Source organism: Aspergillus ibericus (genome assembly GCF_003184845.1).
Source record: "Aspergillus ibericus CBS 121593 unplaced genomic scaffold BO80scaffold_13, whole genome shotgun sequence".
Taxonomy (NCBI): Eukaryota; Fungi; Ascomycota; class Eurotiomycetes; order Eurotiales; family Aspergillaceae; genus Aspergillus; species Aspergillus ibericus.
The window spans coordinates 331,410-350,918 of NW_020292111.1; the positions used below are offsets into that span (position 1 = coordinate 331,410).

Here is a 19,509-nt window from a genome sequence, read left to right on the forward strand (position 1 = left end):
CAGGAACCGGGAATTCGCCTGGTTCTAGTAGTCCGCGTCGGTCTTGGACCACATCATCGTTACAACAGGTCCATGTCCCCACTGGACCCTGCTGAGGAATGTCGCCAAAAAAGAGAAAAAAAAAAAGAAGCGTTTCTTTGCATCATCGGGCGCCATGACATCACCGGCCACCGATGGCACCGCGCCTTTATTTCCCTCGCTCGTATCCCATCCTTTGGCTGCATCCTCGGTCGGTACTTTGCTCGGCCCTTCCTTCACGTTCTGGCCTGCCCTCGGTTTGTCAGTTCCTGGTCAGCTTCCCAAACCTTGATAGCGTTAAACTCTTCCAGTGTTGTCCCTATATAAGTGCTGACGCTGCCGCCCTTCTGCCCCTCTGCCCCTCTGCCCCTCTTCCTTGTTCTTTCACCTTCAACGGTTTGCTTATCACCAGTTTCCCCCCCTCAATTCCCCTGTCGCATGGGAGACTTCCTCCCTTCAATCCCCTCATCATGTCTATCAAGCGTGCCCTTTCCAAAATTAAACCCTCCAAGACCTTCGACGATGACTCCAGCAATTCCCCCAACTCGGCCACTTCCATGTCCCCGCGTCGCAGCATCCTCAGCGGATTTCTGCGCGATCGCGACTATGTCTCTTCTTCCGACGACGTCTCGGATGATTCGTCCTCCCCTGGCACCATGAGTAAGAACCAGCAAAAGCGCATGGCGCGCAAACAGCGCAAGGAGCATTCGAGACTCAGCGGGGAGCGCCACTCCGAGGACTCGGATGCGCGTCATAAGGAGGACGTCGTCAACGCCTCCCGCGAGGAGACCGCCGAGATGAAGGACCGCTACGGGGAATTGCCGCTGTTGCAGTCTCGCACGCGGCCACGCGAGGCTCGCACGAAATTCGACGAGATCTCCGAAGCCTTGGTGGGCAAGCAGGTCTGCTTTACGGCTCGCCTCCACATTATCCGTCGCATGAGCTCGAAGCTAGTCTTCCTAGTCTTTCGCCAGCAGCTGTTTACCTTTCAGGGCGTCCTGCACGAGGAGCAGGGCGTCAAGTCCATTGCCATGATCCATTGGGCCGAGCATCTGCGGTTGGGCTCCATTGTTCGTGTGCGGGGCACCATCAGGCAGCCCCAGGTGCCCGTTCTGGGTTGCACCATCCATAATGTGGAAGTTTCCATTGATGAGATCCACCTGGTCGTGCGTCGCGAGGAGTCCGTTCCCTTCAGTGTCTACGAGGCGGAGATTCAGACCCCTGAGGAGGAGCGCATCGAGGGCCGCCGCAGTCGCATCCCGGATCGCACCCGACTGATCAACCGTCTGCTGGACTTGCGCACTCCGACTTCCCAGTCCATCTTCCGCATCCAATCCGGAATCAGCAACCTCTTCCGGTTCGCCCTCGATGAACAGGGTTTCATTGAGATCCATACGCCCAAGCTGCAAGGGTCCGCCACCGAGTCCGGTGCCAGTGTGTTCCACGTGCAGTACTTCGGTCGAGATGCTTTCCTAGCTCAGAGCCCTCAGCTAGCCAAGCAGATGGCTATCGCCGCCGATTTTGGCCGGGTCTATGAAATCGGAGCTGTATTCCGGGCGGAAAACTCCAACACCCACCGCCATCTGACCGAGTACACCGGGTTGGATATCGAGATGGCCATTGAGGAGCATTATCATGAGATGTTGGATGTGCTGGACGGCGTCATCAAGTCCATCCTAGCTGGGGTTTACCGCCGCTACCGTCGGGAGGTGGACACAGTGAAGCACCAATTCCCCTCGGATGATGTCGTCTGGTTGGAGAAAACCCCCATCATCCGTTTCGCTGATGGTATCAAGATGCTGAATGACTCGGGCTGGCGGGATGAGGAAGGCAATTTGCTGCCTGATGACGAGGATCTGCACACCCGCGATGAGATCCGTCTGGGTGAGCTGGTCAAGGAGCAGTACGGAACCGACTACTACATCCTGGACAAGTTCCCCGCCAGTGCCCGCCCCTTCTACACGATGCCCGATCCTGACGACAACCGGTTCACCAACTCGTTCGACATCTTCATTCGGGGACAGGAGATCGTTTCGGGTGGACAACGTATTCACGACCCCCATATGCTGGAGGAGAACATGCGCCGAGTGGGCATCGACCCGGACACTATGGAGGAGTACATGGAGGGCTTCCGCTGGGGTGCGCCTCCACACGCCGGTGCCGGTGTAGGCCTCGAGCGTCTACTGATGCTACTCCTGAAGCTAGGGAACATCCGCTTGGCATCCCTCTTCCCTCGCGATCCCAAGAGCTTCCCCGCCAAGCCGCTAACCGCGCAGCTACGGCACCCCGAGTCGTCCACCATTGAACCGCCGTGGGTGCGGGACAAGAAGGGCAACCTCGCGCAGGATGTCAGTCAGCTACAGCCGCTCGAGCATCTGATTGCCAATTATGGCGATGCCACCTCCACCTCCTGGGGCGATGAGCGCTTCAAGATCTGGCGGGATATGGGCACGGGTGCCGCCATCTCCTATGTGCCTAGCAGCAGCAACTACGTCATTGTCCCGGGCAATCCCTTGTGTGATCCCCGCCAGTATCGCCAGGTGATTACCCAGTTCCTGCAGTGGCTGCGGCGCGAGACCAAGTACAAGCCGGTCTGGCTTCTGTGTTCGGCCGACGTGGAGAACATCCTGGGCGAGCGACTGGGCTGGCGAACGCTGTCCTGCATTGCCGAGGAGCGCGTGGACCCGGCCCGCAACATGGCGGCCTCGGATGGTGAGATCTCCCGCAAGATTCGGCACGCCGAGAGCGAGGGCGTCAAGCTCGTGAGCGTGAACCGGGGCGAGATGGTGTCCGATGAGATCCGCGAGAAGATCGACCAGCGCATCCAGGACTGGCTGAACAACCGCAAGGGCACTCAGGTGCACCTGTCGGAGATTCACCCCTGGCGCGACCCCGAGCACCGCTGGTACTTCTATGCGGTCGACAAGGAGGGCACCATCTGCGCTTTTGTGGCCTTGGCCACCCTCGCCCCCGTCCATGGCATGCAGATCAAGTACAGCTTCGACTTCCCGGGCTCGCCCAACGGCGTCATCGAGCACATCGTCACGCACGCGATCCAGACGGCCGCCGCCGCCGGCGTCAAATCCTTCACCTTCGGCGCGGGCGCCATGTCGTCGCTGACGCCTGGCCACAACCTGCGCGGCACCCGCGTGAAGATGCTGCAGCACACCTACGACACCATGGCCAAGCAATTCCACCTGGTGCGCAAGAGCGAATTCCGGGCGAAGCTCGGGGCGGAGGACGACCCGCTCTACATTGCCTACCCACCCCACGGCCTCGGCACCAAGGGCATGAGAGCGGTGCTCCATTTCTTCGAAGATTAATTGCCACCACTGTCTGCATAATGCCATGACGGAGTGAAACGACGTGCGAACACGCAGTTGATATGTGCACTGGACACGGCTGGATTCTTTAGATGTCTCGTTTTGGGATTGTTCGCGTTAGATATTCCCCCTTTTGTTTGGTTGCGGAGCGGTCCTTTTCCGGGGTACTATTTGTTTGTTTTGCTTGTTCGCATGTGCTCCTACTACGACGATAATAATAGACGCAGCGCCATGTAATGACAGCCATGTGTACTATGTATGATGAGAGAATTGAGCTTATTTTTGTTTCATTTCGAACTCATTCTGAAAATATATAATTACAATATGCCATGTCTATACTAACCAATATCTTCCATGAAAATTCATACATGATCCAAATGGTACCAGATCACTGCACCTTTTTCTCCTCCCCCTCCCCATCTCGCTCCCCCTCCTTCTCCCCCTCAACAGCCATATCATCCACCACCCTCTCCAACTCCCCAACCACCCACTTCCCCACCAAAACCGCCACCACGGCCACCACCACTCCATAACACGCCGTCGGCACCAACGACCTAGGGAAAACATTCCCCAGAAACGGATCGAGGATGATGTCCACCGCCACGGGCGGTACCGTCCGCATCAGCTCCGCATCCGTGGAGAAGTAGTCCGCCGTGGCCCGGATTCTCAGGAACAGCACCGAATCGGAGATGGGGCCGTTGTCGAGGGGTTTCTCGGCGGTGTTGAGGTCGATATCGAGGTCGGGGTTGGTACTGGTGGTGGTGAGGCGCGAGGAGGAGTAATTCGTTATGGAGGAGAGGAGGATAGGGTCCGAGAGGGTGTGGGTGAGCGTGTGGGTGGTTAGGGTGAAGGCTGTTGGTTGCTTGTGGTTGCGGAGTTAGTGGGTTGGTTAGATTTAGATTGTATGAGGAGACGGAGGGAGCGTACAGTTGCTAGCCAGCAGAGACGCACTTCGTATCGTCGGCCGGGGTGGAGGTTTTGGAGAAAGAACCACGACTCGGTGCCGTGGGAGTAGGGCGTTGGGAAGGAGGCGTTGAGGTAGGTGCGGAGGATAGGATGGGAGGGTGAGAGACGGGCGAGGCCGAGGTCGTCGATGGGGGGGTGAGGGGTGGGGATTGTTATCGGGGGAGGGGCGAGGAAGATGGTTTTCTCGACGTTGGCGGTGGTGAAGGTTGTGAAGAGGAGGAGAATGAGGAGGTAAGGGAGGGAGGAGAGCTGGAGGGGGCGGGGAAGAGGGAAAGGCATGGTTGATGGTTGGCGTGGTTAGCGGTTGGGGGTTGTGTGAAGGGTATATGTCGGTCTTATATGGTCATTGTTGGACGCGTAGAGGTGGTGGAGCTGAACGGGTTCTGGGAGATGTTAGAGAGGTTGATATCATGCGAGAGAGGTATGGGGATGGGAGTACTGGGAGCTCGGTGCTTGGAGAGATCTATATCTGTTTCGGGGTCGGAGAGGGTGATGATGCTTGCTGTGTAGTTTGGTGAGAGCTAAAATTGGTAAGGTAGCTTAGACTATAAGTGCCGGAGGTACTGGAGTGAAGAAGAGAACGGATTGTGCAAGAGGGGGCCCCCAATTGGCAACGGGCGCATCCGAACCTGCTGGCGATCTGAGATCATCCGGATGATGTTCGGGGATCTTTCGTCATGCCGTCACACCCTGCACGTGATCTGCTCCCTCGGCGGCCAGCTCGCTGACTCAGCTGTTGACCGCCAGGTGGTCACCGGGGGGCAACCACCAATCAGCGAGCACCCAGCCCAACGCGACCCAACGGACGGATCAACTACGGCGGCTGCGTTGGGTTGACAGCGCATGAAAGACCACAACAAATCGAGTCGACCGATTCTTGACTTGCTCCTCCATTGTCACTAACCACCAGTTCCCCAGGGTTCGTGGCCTCCCCCCCCCCCGTTTTCCCAATTTCCCACCTGTTCTCTTCCCTCGATCCCTCCTCCCCTTCCTCATTCAAAGGTCTCCTTTCCCTATCTTACCCCCTTTCGTGCCCTGTGTCGTGGTGGCCCGTTAGGTTACTAACTTTACCCCTGAAACCCCCGTACAGATCGACCTTGGGTATTTTAATTTTTCCCTCTGTCCACATTCCAACCCACTCCGTGTCCCTCACCATCTACCCGTATCTGAAACCCATCAATTCAACTCGCCAAAATGAGAGAAGTTATTAGTTTGAACGGTGTGTGCCCAATGCCTCCCCTGCCCAGTTGAGTTTTCGCGTGGTCACTAATGTTTGGTTGTTCCCCCTCACAGTTGGTCAGGCTGGTTGCCAAATCGCCAACTCTTGCTGGGAGGTATGCTGAGACCTGGGGTCATCAACCCCTCCTTTCCGAGCCAATTTACAAAGACACCATGGTGCATGCCATGAATCGTGTGAGTAGGTGGACTGACCGCGTTATGTAGCTTTACTGCCTCGAGCACGGCATCCAGGTATGTGCCACCCAGCTCCTGAGGACTCCCATCATGGAGCGGTGTCTCTCATCATCCGTGATCAATCCCACTAATCTCTCTCTTGGATGACAGGCCGACGGTTACTTGACCGAGGAGCGCAAGAAGGATGACCCCGACCACGGCTTCAGCACCTTCTTCTCCGAGACTGGTATGTTGCCACCGCTTCCCTGACATCCCGCTTCTCCTTTCCCCCGCAACCCCTAACCGGCACTGGTGGTCTAGGTCAGGGCAAGTACGTTCCTCGCACCATCTACGCGGATCTGGAGCCCAATGTCGTCGATGAGGTCCGCACCGGTACCTACCGCAGTCTTTTCCACCCCGAGAACATGATCACTGGCAAGGAGGATGCCTCGAACAACTATGCCCGTGGTCACTACACCGTGGGCAAGGAGATGATCGACCAGGTCCTCGACAAGGTTCGCCGCGTTGCCGACAACTGCGCTGGTCTCCAGGGTTTCCTTGTCTTCCACTCCTTCGGTGGTGGTACCGGTTCCGGTTTCGGTGCTCTCCTGATGGAGCGTCTCTCCGTCGACTACGGCAAGAAGTCCAAGCTGGAGTTCTGTGTCTACCCTGCTCCCCAGAACGCCACCTCCGTTGTTGAGCCTTACAACTCCATCCTGACTACCCACACCACCCTCGAGCACTCCGACTGCAGTTTCATGGTCGACAACGAGGCCATCTACGACATCTGCCGCCGCAACCTCGGCATTGAGCGCCCCAGCTACGAGAACCTGAACCGCCTGATCGCTCAGGTTGTCTCGTCCATCACCGCTTCTCTCCGTTTCGACGGTTCCCTCAACGTCGATCTCAACGAGTTCCAGACCAACCTGGTCCCCTACCCCCGTATCCACTTCCCTCTCGTTGCCTACGCCCCCGTCATCTCTGCGGCCAAGGCCTCTCACGAGTCCAACTCGGTTAGCGAGATCACCATGTCTTGCTTCGAACCCAACAACCAGATGGTCAAGTGTGACCCCCGCAACGGCAAGTACATGGCCACTTGCCTGCTCTACCGTGGTGATGTCGTCCCCAAGGAGACCCACGCCGCCGTGGCTACCCTCAAGACCAAGCGTACCATCCAGTTCGTCGACTGGTGCCCCACTGGTTTCAAGATCGGTATCTGCTACCAGCCTCCCCAGCAGGTGCCCAACGGCGACCTCGCCGAGCTCAAGCGCGCCGTGTAAGCCCCCCTGACATGCCTTGCACCGAAAACAAGAAGCTAACCCCGCTCTAGCTGCATGCTGTCCAACACCACTGCCATCTCCGAGGCCTGGTCCGCTCTCGACCACAAGTTCGATCTCATGTACTCCAAGCGTGCTTTCGTCCACTGGTATGTTGGTGAGGGTATGGAGGAAGGTGAATTCTCCGAGGCCCGTGAGGATCTTGCCGCCCTCGAGCGCGATTACGAGGAGGTTGCCAGCGACTCCCTGGAGGATGAGGTTGAGGCCGAGTACTAGATCTGACCGTGTTCTCGGCCGGAGTCCGGCGCGGGGTCCGGCAGGGCCGTCCGCGTGGATGCCATGGCTGGTCCTGATCGTTTCCGAGTTATTCTGTTGGGGACAGGCGTTGGCCAAGGTTATACCATACGAGCTGCGGGACTCTGGCTGCATGCAAATAGGAAGGAGAAGCTTGGCTCCGTAGTACAGACTATGTTTTCTTTTTGTCTGAGTATATTTCTAATATCCCTGAAGCAGCGATGAATTTACCCGCTCGTTCGAACACACATGCAGCAGTTTGGCGCCTAAGAGATTGTAATTTAAAGTTTTGCGAGTTCCAACTGAAGGTGTTTGTTTCTCTAATTGCGTTTGTTATGAAGGTTCCGTAGCGGCCACAGTGACCATGAAAGGCTGGCTGTTATTCTGTGTGGTTCGTGCGCGAGTTAGGGACAGATAGACCCTGGATTTGCGCCACCTCCACGAAAGTGGCTGCTTCTAACGACTCGCATCCTTCGGATTCTTGCCGACGGGCTGAATACATGCACCCTGCTCATGAACCGACACAGAGTAGGGGCACCCGGAGGGCTGACTGGCCAGTTGGCGGTAGCGGTGGTGGCTGACCGCCCGGGCAGCAGCGGCCGCAGGAAAGCCCCCGGGCGGACCCCAAGCGACGTGCCAGTGCCGTCCGTGGCTGTTCCCCCCCCCTCTGCCTGGCCTGCTCTGCTCTGCTCGGCTCGCTCTAGCTACTTACTGCTGGTCGCAAGTTCCCCCCCTTCTCCCTAATTTATTTCTTGATTACTATTCTCCGACCCGCCCTCATTCCTGAGCTGTCGGACCTTCCCATTCCCTCTGTTTGGGGCCATACCTCTCCTCCTGGTGGCTTTTAGTGATACCTTGCCCCCCGGTTTTCTCGTTCCCCTCAGAAGAGCTGCTGCCGCCTTGGCCATCCATGCCCGTGCTGTCTTCCACCTAAGTTGACGGCCGCCTGTTGCTTCCCTCCCCTCGCTGGATTTCCAATCAACTATTCAGCGCACAGTGTATCTACCGAAGGGAGGCCAGCTCCTCCTGAGCTATAATCATGGCTGACAACGGTGAGTTTGCCTGCCCTGGCTGGACAATGGCGCCCGCCCGAGCTCTCAGGGGACAACGGCCCAACCGGTCGATATGACGATGGTACAGCGGAACTGACGGATGCTCTCTTTCTTCCCAAGCAGCTCGCAACCCCGGCCTCAACCTGACCCCTGAGGAGAAAAGGGTCTTCTATCAACTCTTCCAGGCCGCCGATACCACCAACCTCGGCGTCATCACAGGCGAAGTCGCTGTTCCTTTCTTCGAGAAGACCCAGCTAGCCCCGGAAACCCTCGGCTTGGTATGTCGGTGCCTGCGACCTCCAGGGGAATCCTTTCTCCCGCAATCGCATCTAGGGCAGGACGGCTAACTGGATAATGGCGCTTGATATAGATATGGCAGATTGCAGACAGGGAGAATCGGGGTCTTTTGACCCCGTCTGGGTTTGGGGTCGTCATGCGACTGATTGGACACGCCCAAGCAGGTCGCGCACCGACCGAGGAACTGGCTTTTCAACGTGAGTGATCCATAGGTGCCCTTGGTTCCGATCGAGCAATGGATGGGGTTGGATCTATGCTAACGATGACCGCTTTTCTAGCTGGACCGTTGCCCAAGTTCGATGGTCTCGTTCTCGATGCCACCCCAGCTCCGCGTGAAGCGGGCACCACCAGCCCTACACCGGGTGCAGGTGCGCCTATCCGTGTTCCTCCTCTGAATCCGGACGACGTGAACAAATTCCTCTCGTTGTTCGAGAAATCGGATGTGTCCAAAAGCGGGGTACTTCCAGGTACATATGCCCCTCCAACCCCGAGGCTGATAAGATGTGGACCCTGGTAGCTGATCAAGTTGTCCTCACAGGTGAGACAGCCAAGCAGATTTTCGAGCGTGCACGGTTACCAAATGAGATCCTCGGTCGAATCTGGAACCTGGCGGATAGGAGACAACAGGGTGCTCTCGATGCCACTGAATTCGTCGTTGCGATGCATCTCCTGACGTCCTACAAGTCCGGCGCGATGAGGGGACTGCCCCAGACTCTGCCACCCGCCCTATACGATGCTGCGGCACGGAGAGGCTCTCTCCGCTCGTCGGTGGGCTCGCGCCAGGGCCTTGAAGTTCCTCCGGTACCTGCGATTCCGAAGCAATTCACGGGACCCAAGCGCACTCAGAGCCCGATCAGCAGACAACCGTTCGGCTCCCCTCTTTCCGCCCAGTCAACTGGCAGTGATTGGCTTGTCTCGCCTCAAGAGAAGGCCATGTTCGACAATATCTTTGCAACCGTTGATACGGCCAGGGCAGGATCAATTAGTGGTGACCAGGCCGTCTCGTTCTTCATGGGTGCACAGTTGCCCGAAGAAACACTGGCCCAGATCTGGGACCTCGCGGATATAGATGCCGACGGAATGTTGACGAAGGATGAATTCGCTGTGGCCATGTATCTGGTCCGCCTAACGCGCAGCGGAAAGGAATCGCTGCCTCAGACATTGCCCCCCGCCTTGATTCCTCCTAGCATGCGCCGTCCTGGATCTTCACATTTTGGCCCAGCAGCTCCCGCTCCGGTCCAAGCGCCAGCGCCGGCTCCAGCTCCAGCTCCCGCCCCATTTCCTGCTCCACGCTCGGCGGCCGATGATTTGTTTGGCCTGGATGCGCTCTCCGCGCCGGCACCGGCACCAGCACCGTTGGCTGCTCCTTCCCAGATTCCGCAGTCCACGGGGGGCTCCAATGCCGCCTTCCAGACACCTGGCTCCCCAGGGTCAAGGGCATCCCCGCAAGCTGCCTCCACGACCTTCAAGCCTTTTGTGCCAACTTCCACCTTTGGACAGAGCTTACAGCCACAGATGACTGGCGCTTCGTCTGTGGTCCCGCCGACCGTCCGGTCACCCCCACCTCCGTCCGATGATCTTCTAGGTGACAATGACCCCGAAGAGTCAAAGAAATTGACACAAGAGACCACAGAGCTTGCCAACCTGTCAAACCAGATTGGTTCATTGGCTACGGAGATGCAGAACGTTCAGACTAAGCGGGCATCTGCCGAGCACGGCCTGTCTCAAACCTCACAACAAAAGAGGGACTTCGAGGCTCGTCTCGCTCAAGCTCGCTCGATGTATGAGCAAGAAGTGAAGAACTTCAAGGCCCTTGAAGAGCGACTAAATGCTTCGAGAGCTGAAACCACCAAACTCCAGCAGGAATTTGCGTTGATCGACGGAAGCCGGCAGGATCTGCAAAACCAGTACACTCAGGTATCGGCCGCTCTCAGTGCCGACCAGCAGGAGAATGCGAGCCTGAAGGAGAAGATCCGTCAGGCTAACGCTGCGGTCGCCCAGCTCAAGCCTGCCCTAGACAAGGCACGCTCAGAGGCGCGGCAACAAAAAGGTTTGGTGGCTATTAACAAGAAGCAACTTGCAACCGTGGAGGGAGAGCGCGACAAGATCCAGCTTGAGATTGATACGCTTTCCAAGGAGCAACCTGGGGCATCCGAGGAAAGCGCCGCCGCCCCGAGCGATGCTGCCGCCATTACAAGCCCAGCTGAATCGACGACAAGCCAGAACACCAACCCGTTCTTCAAGCGCACAGCTACCGGCTCTAGTGAAACCACTGGACTGTCGCCACAGATCACTGGCGATCAACAGCGCGCCTTTGATAGCCTCTTTGGGCCCGCCTTTGCGTCGCCACCTGTGACTGCTACGCCGCCGCCGCCAGTTTCTTTCCGGGCCGAATCTCAGCCCACTTCTGGTGTGCCTACGCCTTCGGTGTCCCCTCCCCCATTCACTGCCGGGTCTGCATTGGAACCCCCCGCTCCGGCGCAGTCTAGGCAGTTGACACCAGGTGGGTTGCCCTTTGGCGAGTCCCATTCGGCAACCTCTTCGACAATGGTCTCTCCACCAGGGAGCAGGTTTGGTGGCCAAGACACGCCCAGTCTAGGAAGTGCCTCGCAAGTGGCGGTCAGTGATGCGGCGGGCCCTTCGCTTGCACAACCGGCAACCTCCCCGTTCGATGAAGTCGAGGAGCCAAATGAGCGGTTCCCCGAAATCCCCGCTATAACTGAACAACGTGCGGAAGACACTGTATCGCCTTCCGAAGAAGAGAAACCTGCCGAAAGAAAGGACCTCAGCTTCGATGAGTTGTTTGGTGGGCCTGCTCATAAGCGATCCAAGTCGCAGAAGGAAAATGATTTTGAAGAGGCGTTTGCTGTTTTGAAGCAGGGTCCTGGAGCGAACAAGACGAATGGAGCACCGGCCGTTCCCGAGTCGGAGTTCCCGCCAATCCGCGAATTTGATGATGGTGATGACAGCTCCGATAGCGAAGCGCCGATGGGCTTCGACGACAACTTTACTCCAGTCTTTCCCCCACAGAGCCAAGTCGCCGCTGCGCCCAAGCCCGATGCTATTGAGCCGTCTCAGCTGGCGGCATTCCCGACCCCTGGCACCGCGACCACCCCCAGCCAGCCTCCTGCAGCAGAGTCGCAGTCGAGCCCCCCCAATTACGACGAGACTGTGGGAAAGCAGGAGTCCGGAAGCATGCCACCCGAGTTTAATGGACTCTTGCCGACTCGAGAAGATCCGACAACTGCCCCAGATGCTCCTCACTCAGTAGAGTCAAGCACTGGGGCGCCGATCGTGGGTGGGGAGGCACAGCGCGATGGGTCGAAGGAAACCCAAGCTGCTCCTGAGGGAGCCAAGGCTGGCGCTTCTGACTTCGAGGCTGCATTTGCAGGCCTAAACCTTGCGCCGGCAAAGGAAGCCGAAGATGACGAAGATGACTTTGAAGCACCCGATAACGCAAGAAATAACATGGACTTCGATTTCTCCTTCGACAGCCCATCAGCGCAAAAGACATCGCCCAACCCAGGAGCAGATGCTGCTTCCTCGGATTTCTTCGCTTTTGACAAGAATGTGAGCTCCTCGCCTCCCGGCTCTGCCGTATCGCCCGCTGAGCCCAACGCAAAGGCGCAGACTCACGACTGGGAGGCGTTGTTTGCTCCACTTGACAACGCCTCTGCTGCAGCCAGCGGAACCAATGGGGCCGGCAGTGCAGGAGGCAGCAAGGAACCCGGCTGGGCTCTTCAGACAGGTACTGAAGACGACCAGATCCTCCAGCGGTTGACTGGCATGGGCTTCCCCAGAGAAGCATCCCTTGATGCTCTTGAGAAATTTGATTACAACATTGACAAGGTACGTTGCCACCCAGGCCTTACGAGGAGGTGCATATGCTAACTGACTCTTGCAGGCAGTAGACCACTTGACTTCGAAGCCTTGATCTGCATCCATATCCTCTTTTCTTTACCAGTGCACATATTACTCTCTCATTAGCCCTTCACTCGCTCTAGAACATTTCCTTTCCCACTAATCTCTCCCACCTCATGTCTCCTTCCTTTTTCTTTCCCTTGAATCATGTGTGATCCAGCTTGCATGTCGTTATTGCTGCAATGTATATTCCTCTTCTTTCAGCGGTGTGCGCTTCACCCACATCAAGGTAACCCTATTATGATCTACCCATATTATTATTGCCCCATGTAATCTAGGACCACCTATTGGATTAGTTATGAACGAGAACGAAGTGCTGAAGGACAACGGATTAAGAAGAAATGGGCGGCCAGAATTAAGGGCGAGTGGCCGTGGACGAATATTTGTACAGGCAGACATCCAGAGACTGTACTGTACCTCTTATACTTCATATTAAACCCCTTAGCTATCGCTTAGTCTAGTCACGATAATCCTCAATTCATATCCATATTGGTAGATCCAGGGCTCTTATACCTAAGCTACCTCATACCTAACAAAGATAATCGTGCAAATCATAAATATCACCTTCCTCCAGGAGAATATTTTAGGTTTGGTCCAAGCTTTCCACGGGTGGGTCTGTGTACCACCTGCCACCAAGGTGGGAAAATGCACGGCGTACAGTCACCAGAAACTTTAGGACAAAACTGTTCGTTTCAATCGGGTTGCTAACTGTATGTCACATATATATGGAGTCACCTGATACTCTCCCTCCTTCCCTTTCTAGCTATGAGACTTGAGTTTATCACGCCTGAGACTCTCTTTAGCGAATAAATCATCATATGTAGAATCCGTTAGAATTCGTTTAATTGAAGTTAAAGTTAAAGCACATCTATCAAGGAAGCATAACATGGACCAACACGAGGGATACTAGACGCTCTTCTATGAGCCTACTCTAGTCGTCATGTCTTCGCTATTAATCCTGCTAGAGAAAAAACATCTTGGAAAAGAAACAGGTCTGAATTTCAGTATCAAGGAAAGGGATAATTCCAATCACCAACAAACAAGGTGAAACTAGAAAATAATTCTTCTCGCAAGCACGTTTGCTGATGAAGGCAGTCACTGTGAATATACATGACCTCTATTCATGGCCCCTCTCAATTAATAGATATCTAAACAGGGTGAAAACATCCCATAGGGAACGCCACTAAACGCCACGGGTAGCCTGTCCATTCTCCATGCTAGTTAACGAACTTTTCTCATGTTGCGAAGATACGCGTTGTAGTGCGACCACTGCGAATATGTTAGTCCAATTGCACAGCCAAGAGCATAGCCGAATGGTCTCACAGAAGTCTTCCAAAGAGCGTTGCTTGTCATTACTTCTGGGGCTCTTCCCATGCATGATATTATCAAAGCTCTTGGAGCCGTGCAGCAGATGATAGATGCCACCCATTATGCAGAATACCCCAAATGAGAAAACGTAGATGCGGAGAATTGTAGGAGTCGAGGTTGGCTCACCGACAAACCAACCAAATAAGCAGAAGCACGTCGCCATGAGGTCCACGACTGCGATGGCTCCTATCAGTTTCCAGGATGGCCATGTTGATGCCCAAAAAGCGCCGTCGGAACGTGTTATGAAGATGAGCCAATTTTCAGTTAGGGAGATCTCTAGGAACAAGACCTCATCTCGCTTTCCGTAGTCTTGCATTATGCCTCCATTTTCTCCAGCAGTAAGTATTGTAGTGAGTGTGACCCATGTCCCCACGGCCAGTACAATCCCTAGGAGAATGGACATTCCCCACAGTTTAGGAAGGTTCCATTTCACGGGCGTGGAGGAGAATGGAGCCTTGTCGTAGGCGATCGCTAATGTCGCGATGTCGGCGAAGATGGCAATGAATACCACAAGCTGTAGATTGAGGCTTTCGTTCCTGGTGGCGATCCAAAACCCCAAGAATATTTCCAGATGCAGCGATAGCGCAATCCGATATACGACGTAAGCGTACATGCGGTGGAAGATCTGACGCGAGGTCTTCAAGGCATCAATGATCGCGGACAAACCGGGAGCAAGAAACACAATGTCGGCCGCTGACCGCGCAGCATCCGAGGAGCCTTCCACTGCAATTCCAGTATCGGCTTTCTTGAGGGATGGAGCGTCGTTGACGCCGTCCCCAGTCATCGCAACCAAGTATCCGCGCTGTTGTAAGATGTCCACCACGTTGTATTTATGCTCAGGGAAAACCTCTGCAAATCCATCAGCAGCTTCGACAAAGTCATAGACTTCAGAGCCAGGCATTGTTCCTCCTCCACCAAGGCCAAGCCGTTCTGCGTTGTACACATTTGTGCCCAGTCCCAGCTGACGCGAAGTCTCGCGGGCAATCCCTACTGCATCTCCTGTTAGCATTTTAATCGACAGCCCCAGGGTCTGAGCTTCATTAATGGTTTTAGCGGTATCATGTCGTGGAGGATCCGAGCATGGCATTATGCCCAGTATCTCCCACTCGCCATCGCCGCACTTTCGAGCCACTCCAAGCGAGCGGAACCCACGAGTTGCAAATTCGGCCACTTTGTTCTTATATGCCTGTTCAATGTCATCCGGTATTTGATGGTCCTGCTGAACTGTTTTAAGTACAAACAATGGAGATCCCTTGACACAGGTGATTCGTTGGCCTTGGGGAGATTGGACTACTGCCGTGACCTTCTTGGAGACCGGATCAAACGGATAGAACTGGAGCACTTTGAACTGATTGAGCATTGTTTTGGCGGTCGGATAGCAAGACAATGCCTTGAAGAATGCTTTGTCGATTGCATCCATGCCCTTTTTCTTTCGAGAAGCAGCTAAGCATGCTGTTAGCATGAGGTCTTCAGGGTCCACACCAGCCACTGTATAAGGGTCTGTCAGCGATAATTTATTCTTCGTCAACGTGCCGGTCTTATCAGAACAAAGTATTTCGACTCCCGCGAGTGATTCAATGGCAGAAAGCTTTTGAACAATGGCTCTTTTCTTTGCCAAATACGCTGCACCAACTGCCATCGTGGTTGTAACAACGGCGGGAAGGCCCACCGGAACACCTATCATAGTGATAGCCAAAGTAAACTCGAGAATAGTTGTCGTGTTGTTTGAACGGTAGAACGATGATACCCAGACAATGATCAAGGTAATTATGACGAGGACCAGGAGGACGATACTGATCCCATGAAGCACTTCGGTGAAATGACCAGTTCCGGCCGAGGCAGCATTGACCAATGCAGCCGCATGTCCTACAGAGGTGCAGTTGCCAGTTGCTGTGATGATAATCCGGGCACAGCCTCGCTTCACAGTAGATGATGCGTAGCATGTGTCCCCTTTATGCTTGTCGACTGCCAGAGACTCGCCAGTAATAGAAGACTGATCGACCTGGATAGCGGTGTTGGTCATTATTCGGCCATCCGCGGGAATTATAGTGCCCTATATACAACAATTAGGGACACTGTAGCCACTTTGCGCGCGGTAGGACGGTACCTCGTCAAGCTTCACTATATCCCCTGGGACCAGTTCAGCTGCATCGATATCAACCATAACACCGTCACGCAGCACAATCGCCTTGAGTGCTAATGTTTTCTTCAGTTCCTTCACGATGGATCCGGCCTGAAATTCCTGGACAAAGCCCACGGACGCATTGAGCAAAAGTAGACCACAGATAACTCCCAAGTCAACCCAGTCTCTGAGGTAAGCAGCTAGGACAGCGGCTGCCTTTAAGGGTACACTTCAGCGAGAAAGTCCCACGACGAGGAGCTTATGAGAGACATACCTCCATCACAAACTGAACGGGACCGACGAAGAACCCAAGGAACTTTAGCACGAGGTTCTCCTTTGCCTCCTTCATCTCATTGGAGCCAAATTTCCTGCGACGAATTGTCACCTCGTTAGCACCAAGTCCTGTATGAGAATTTGTCTGGAGCAAGTCATCCGAGACAGGGGGGAGTCGGCCGGTTTGGTGGCTCTCCTGGACGTTTAATTCGACATAGCCATCCAACGACTCCAGCTCTTCAATGAGAGTATCGATATCTTTCTCTTCCCCTTCATCCTCTTGGATGTCCGATATTGATTTCTCCTCTCCCGATTTCTTTTCGACATACACGGGCTCCTTGTTAAAGCCATTGGGATGGTCAATAGACATTGCAGGTTTAGAAGGGACCTTTTCTGGGTTTATAGTGGAGCTCAAGCTAATATGAGAAGGATGAAGCACTGTAAAGATGGATAGAAAGGGGCCCTTATTGTATACGGGTGTAGCATATAGTATCGTCCCGAAAGGTGTGAAAAGAGAAGCAGGTCTGACAAGAAACCAAGTATGTAGCATTTACCATAGTTAGATCGGGAAATCATGAAGGAAAAGACCCCGCAATCGAATTGGGGAAGGCAGAACACTCATCGTTTGTTGTGGAGGAAGGAGCTGCCGTCTGCTTTGAATACTATATATTGCAGGATACGGAGCAGCGATCTGGAGCGTTTCTGGAACTAGGCTTACTCGGTTAGCCTGGTATTCAAGGTAAATGGAGCAGCCAAGTGGCAGAGCATCTAGCCAAGAGTTAGTACCAAGCAAAAGGGAGAGGAGAGATGGTAGTCCTTCAACTGGACGACCGAAGAAGTATACAAAGGGATCTCCGCCGACGAGGCCGGACGTGATGACATAAGCAGATACCCGACGTCATGTCGGTCTCATGGCAGCTGGGGAAATTCTCCCCAGGTCGCGCGCATCCCTGATCGATTCGGTTCCTGACCCTGAATATACCCACCCGGTCTGCTCTAGAGCGAGAAAGAGGCAGACCCGTTTCTTGCTGGTGAGGAAGACGTGCGCCGTGTTTCTCTAGCCTCTTGCGCACACTATGCGCCCGACGGTCAAGTGATCTGCATCTGCACCAGCGCCCACGACTTCCAAACTAGAATGCGTCAACCTTGAGACGCGCCCCTCTATTGTTGATACACGCTCCCTGCCTTTCTGATCGCCTTCCCCCCAGAAAAATGAATAGGGAGATCCCAGGGTTCTACTATGGTAAATGACTTCGTCTATCATCTTTTCCCTGGGTAGCGATCATTGACCGCTCAATAGACCCAGAAAAGAAGAAGTACTTCAAAATCCAAGCCAACCACAAAGCCACTCCAGGGTCACAATATACTCAAGACTCCGTCAAGCGGAAGCGCGTAGACCAGGAGGTTTGTGATGAACGCTCCAAACCCCTCTGTGTCCTACTGACCTTCCGGTAGAAGCGGCAAAGGAAAATCCACCTGACGAAAAGAGTCACAAAAGAGAAGATCACGAGGGCAGCCTTTTTGTCCCACCCTCTACTGGGAGTGCAGAGAGAGATTGGATCTCAACATGTATCTACAAGCATTCGACAAGAGCAACGGAGCTTAATTTACGCAAGCCAGTTACATCGAAACAAGCTTCATCAATTCGAGCCCTGGCCCGACGAGTATAGCATCAAGCATGTGCTGCGCAACAAGCGTTCGGGAATATTGATTGCTAGTAAGTAGTAATTATACTGTGACTGATGCTCATCTAACCATGTTCAATAGGTGGTCAGCGTGGCGGTGAATCGTCTGTTTCGTAAGCTCAACCTGTCCTGCGCGGTCGTGTATCCGGCAAGCTAACCGCCATCTAAGGGTGTGCTTCCCGGATTGCGACCAAGATAAATGGACATATAATCGGACGATGGAACGTGTTCTCTTCAAAGAGCCATACAGGGTATGCCCTCCAGCCCAACCCTTAAGGACCACAGCGGACATGCATTGACGCAGTACAATTATAGCTATCCTCAGTCTCACTAAGCCACACCGGATACCTGCTGTACGATCGAAGAACATGCTCCCATCCTCTGATCGCTAGCTGACAGGATCAGGGCGACGATGGATAGTGGCCCGAATGGCGACTCTTTCCTGGCGCCCCGAATGTTGCCCGATCCCGACGAAGGTGGAAACTATCGGTGGCCCACGGCGTGTACGTAGCAAGCCCTCATTTGTTGCATACCACCATGCGAACGATGTTCAAGCTTGCTAATTCCGCTGTATCCAGTCGCACATCCGATTCGTTTGCGCACTCCGTCTTCCCTATGGTGTTCGTCTGCCTGTCCAACAGGAGACATGCCGTTTTTCGCCGTTGGAACCTCGGACGGACTATACACGTTGGAAGGGCTCGGCAGCTATTGGGCCCTATCAAAGAAATCATTCGCGAACGACGCGCTGACGGGAAAGCCGATCTTACATCGCCGCGTGGACTCCTCTCATGCTGTTGTCACTAGCGTCGAATGGCTCTCATCCGATGTGATAGCCGCCGGTCTGAAAGATTCCGCTATATTCCTCCACGACCTGCGCAGTGGAGGGAGTGCGACACGACTACAACATCCCCATGCTGTTACTAAAATTCGAAAAGTAGATCCCTACCGGATCGTCGTGGCGGGCATAAACTCGGTACGTATCTGCCATCCCGGCATATAACCTGAGACAACGACTGACATTGAAGTCAGCTCCAAATGTACGACATTCGATACCCGCCCAATGGCCTACAGCGCAACCCACAGCCCAATAAGAAATACCACACCTCCACTAAGCCGTACCTTACGTTTTCGGACTACTCGCCAGAAACCATACCTGACTTCGACATCAGCTTGGAACTTGGGCTTCTCGCTAGTGGTGCATACACCAGTATTCTATCCGTTGTGGCATTGGCTAACTTTTCACGATAGCTTCCGACGAGCGAAAAATCCAGCTTTTTTCCCTCCGCACCGGCCAACAAGTTCCGTCACCCTTGTCAGGATATCAGTACGCGGATCCTATTTCTTCAATTTGCTTCGAGTCCGGAGATGGGTCTTTACATGGCCCTCAGACACCCAGCTTATTAGTCTGCGCCAAAGCTACCGTGGATGAATGGATTTGGTCGAACTCGCCAAAGACGACATGATCGTATCAAGACGCTCTATGCAATGCACGCTCATTGGGAATATAACTATTAAGACACG

General features: G+C 54.5%; 6 protein-coding genes across 6 annotated transcripts; 4 read left to right on the forward strand and 2 right to left on the reverse strand.

The window, feature by feature from the left end:
- Nucleotides 1–488: 488 nt before the first annotated feature.
- erdS (aspartyl-tRNA synthetase, cytoplasmic) lies at nt 489–3,341 on the forward strand (the record flags this gene model as incomplete). Its single annotated transcript, XM_025721380.1, has 1 exon — nt 489–3,341. One exon carries the CDS (start codon nt 489–491, stop codon nt 3,339–3,341), a length of 2,853 nt encoding a protein of 950 aa, XP_025576720.1.
- Nucleotides 3,342–3,804: 463 nt separating this feature from the next.
- BO80DRAFT_378800 (uncharacterized protein) lies at nt 3,805–4,937 on the reverse strand (the record flags this gene model as incomplete). The annotated part of the gene is made up of 3 exons (XM_025716751.1): nt 4,747–4,937; nt 4,269–4,690; nt 3,805–4,203 (listed from the first exon to the last, which is right to left on the reverse strand). Coding segments are annotated over exons 2-3 (717 nt in total), but the record flags the coding sequence as incomplete, so codon positions are not given.
- A 517-nt stretch (nt 4,938–5,454) lies between these two features.
- Nucleotides 5,455–7,407, forward strand: BO80DRAFT_423821 (tubulin alpha chain). The gene is made up of 6 exons (XM_025719138.1): nt 5,455–5,526; nt 5,601–5,641; nt 5,751–5,777; nt 5,871–5,946; nt 6,021–6,975; nt 7,030–7,407. Exons 1-6 carry the CDS (start codon nt 5,502–5,504, stop codon nt 7,250–7,252), a joined length of 1,347 nt encoding a protein of 448 aa, XP_025576722.1. The 5' UTR covers nt 5,455–5,501; the 3' UTR covers nt 7,253–7,407.
- Nucleotides 7,408–7,949: 542 nt separating this feature from the next.
- Nucleotides 7,950–13,016, forward strand: BO80DRAFT_423822 (EF hand domain protein). The gene is made up of 6 exons (XM_025719139.1): nt 7,950–8,322; nt 8,446–8,600; nt 8,693–8,816; nt 8,898–9,086; nt 9,158–12,468; nt 12,524–13,016. The coding sequence occupies exons 1-6, from the start codon at nt 8,310–8,312 to the stop codon at nt 12,551–12,553; spliced, it is 3,822 nt and encodes a 1,273-aa protein (XP_025576723.1). The 5' UTR covers nt 7,950–8,309; the 3' UTR covers nt 12,554–13,016.
- Nucleotides 13,017–13,720: 704 nt separating this feature from the next.
- BO80DRAFT_463615 (plasma-membrane proton-efflux P-type ATPase) lies at nt 13,721–16,673 on the reverse strand (the record flags this gene model as incomplete). The annotated part of the gene is made up of 4 exons (XM_025722607.1): nt 13,721–13,809; nt 13,864–15,961; nt 16,016–16,246; nt 16,305–16,673. 4 exons carry the CDS (start codon nt 16,671–16,673, stop codon nt 13,724–13,726), a joined length of 2,784 nt encoding a protein of 927 aa, XP_025576724.1.
- An 842-nt stretch (nt 16,674–17,515) lies between these two features.
- Nucleotides 17,516–19,451, forward strand: BO80DRAFT_443710 (uncharacterized protein; the record flags this gene model as incomplete). The annotated part of the gene is made up of 10 exons (XM_025721381.1): nt 17,516–17,546; nt 17,604–17,707; nt 17,759–18,020; nt 18,071–18,101; nt 18,158–18,239; nt 18,304–18,341; nt 18,394–18,491; nt 18,567–18,961; nt 19,018–19,183; nt 19,237–19,451. The coding sequence occupies 10 exons, from the start codon at nt 17,516–17,518 to the stop codon at nt 19,449–19,451; spliced, it is 1,422 nt and encodes a 473-aa protein (XP_025576725.1).
- Nucleotides 19,452–19,509: the final 58 nt, after the last annotated feature.

Excerpts from the sequence above, each read along its gene's own strand:
- BO80DRAFT_423821 (XM_025719138.1), top strand. The coding sequence starts at position 5,502 with ATGAGAGAAGTTATTAGTTTGAACG. Across the intron at positions 5,778-5,870 it reads GCCTCGAGCACGGCATCCAG|GCCGACGGTTACTTGACCGA; the intron begins GTATGTGCCACC and ends CTTGGATGACAG. Across the intron at positions 5,947-6,020 it reads CACCTTCTTCTCCGAGACTG|GTCAGGGCAAGTACGTTCCT; the intron begins GTATGTTGCCAC and ends CTGGTGGTCTAG.
- BO80DRAFT_423822 (XM_025719139.1), top strand. Across the intron at positions 8,817-8,897 it reads CGAGGAACTGGCTTTTCAAC|CTGGACCGTTGCCCAAGTTC; the intron begins GTGAGTGATCCA and ends CCGCTTTTCTAG. Across the intron at positions 12,469-12,523 it reads TTGATTACAACATTGACAAG|GCAGTAGACCACTTGACTTC; the intron begins GTACGTTGCCAC and ends TGACTCTTGCAG.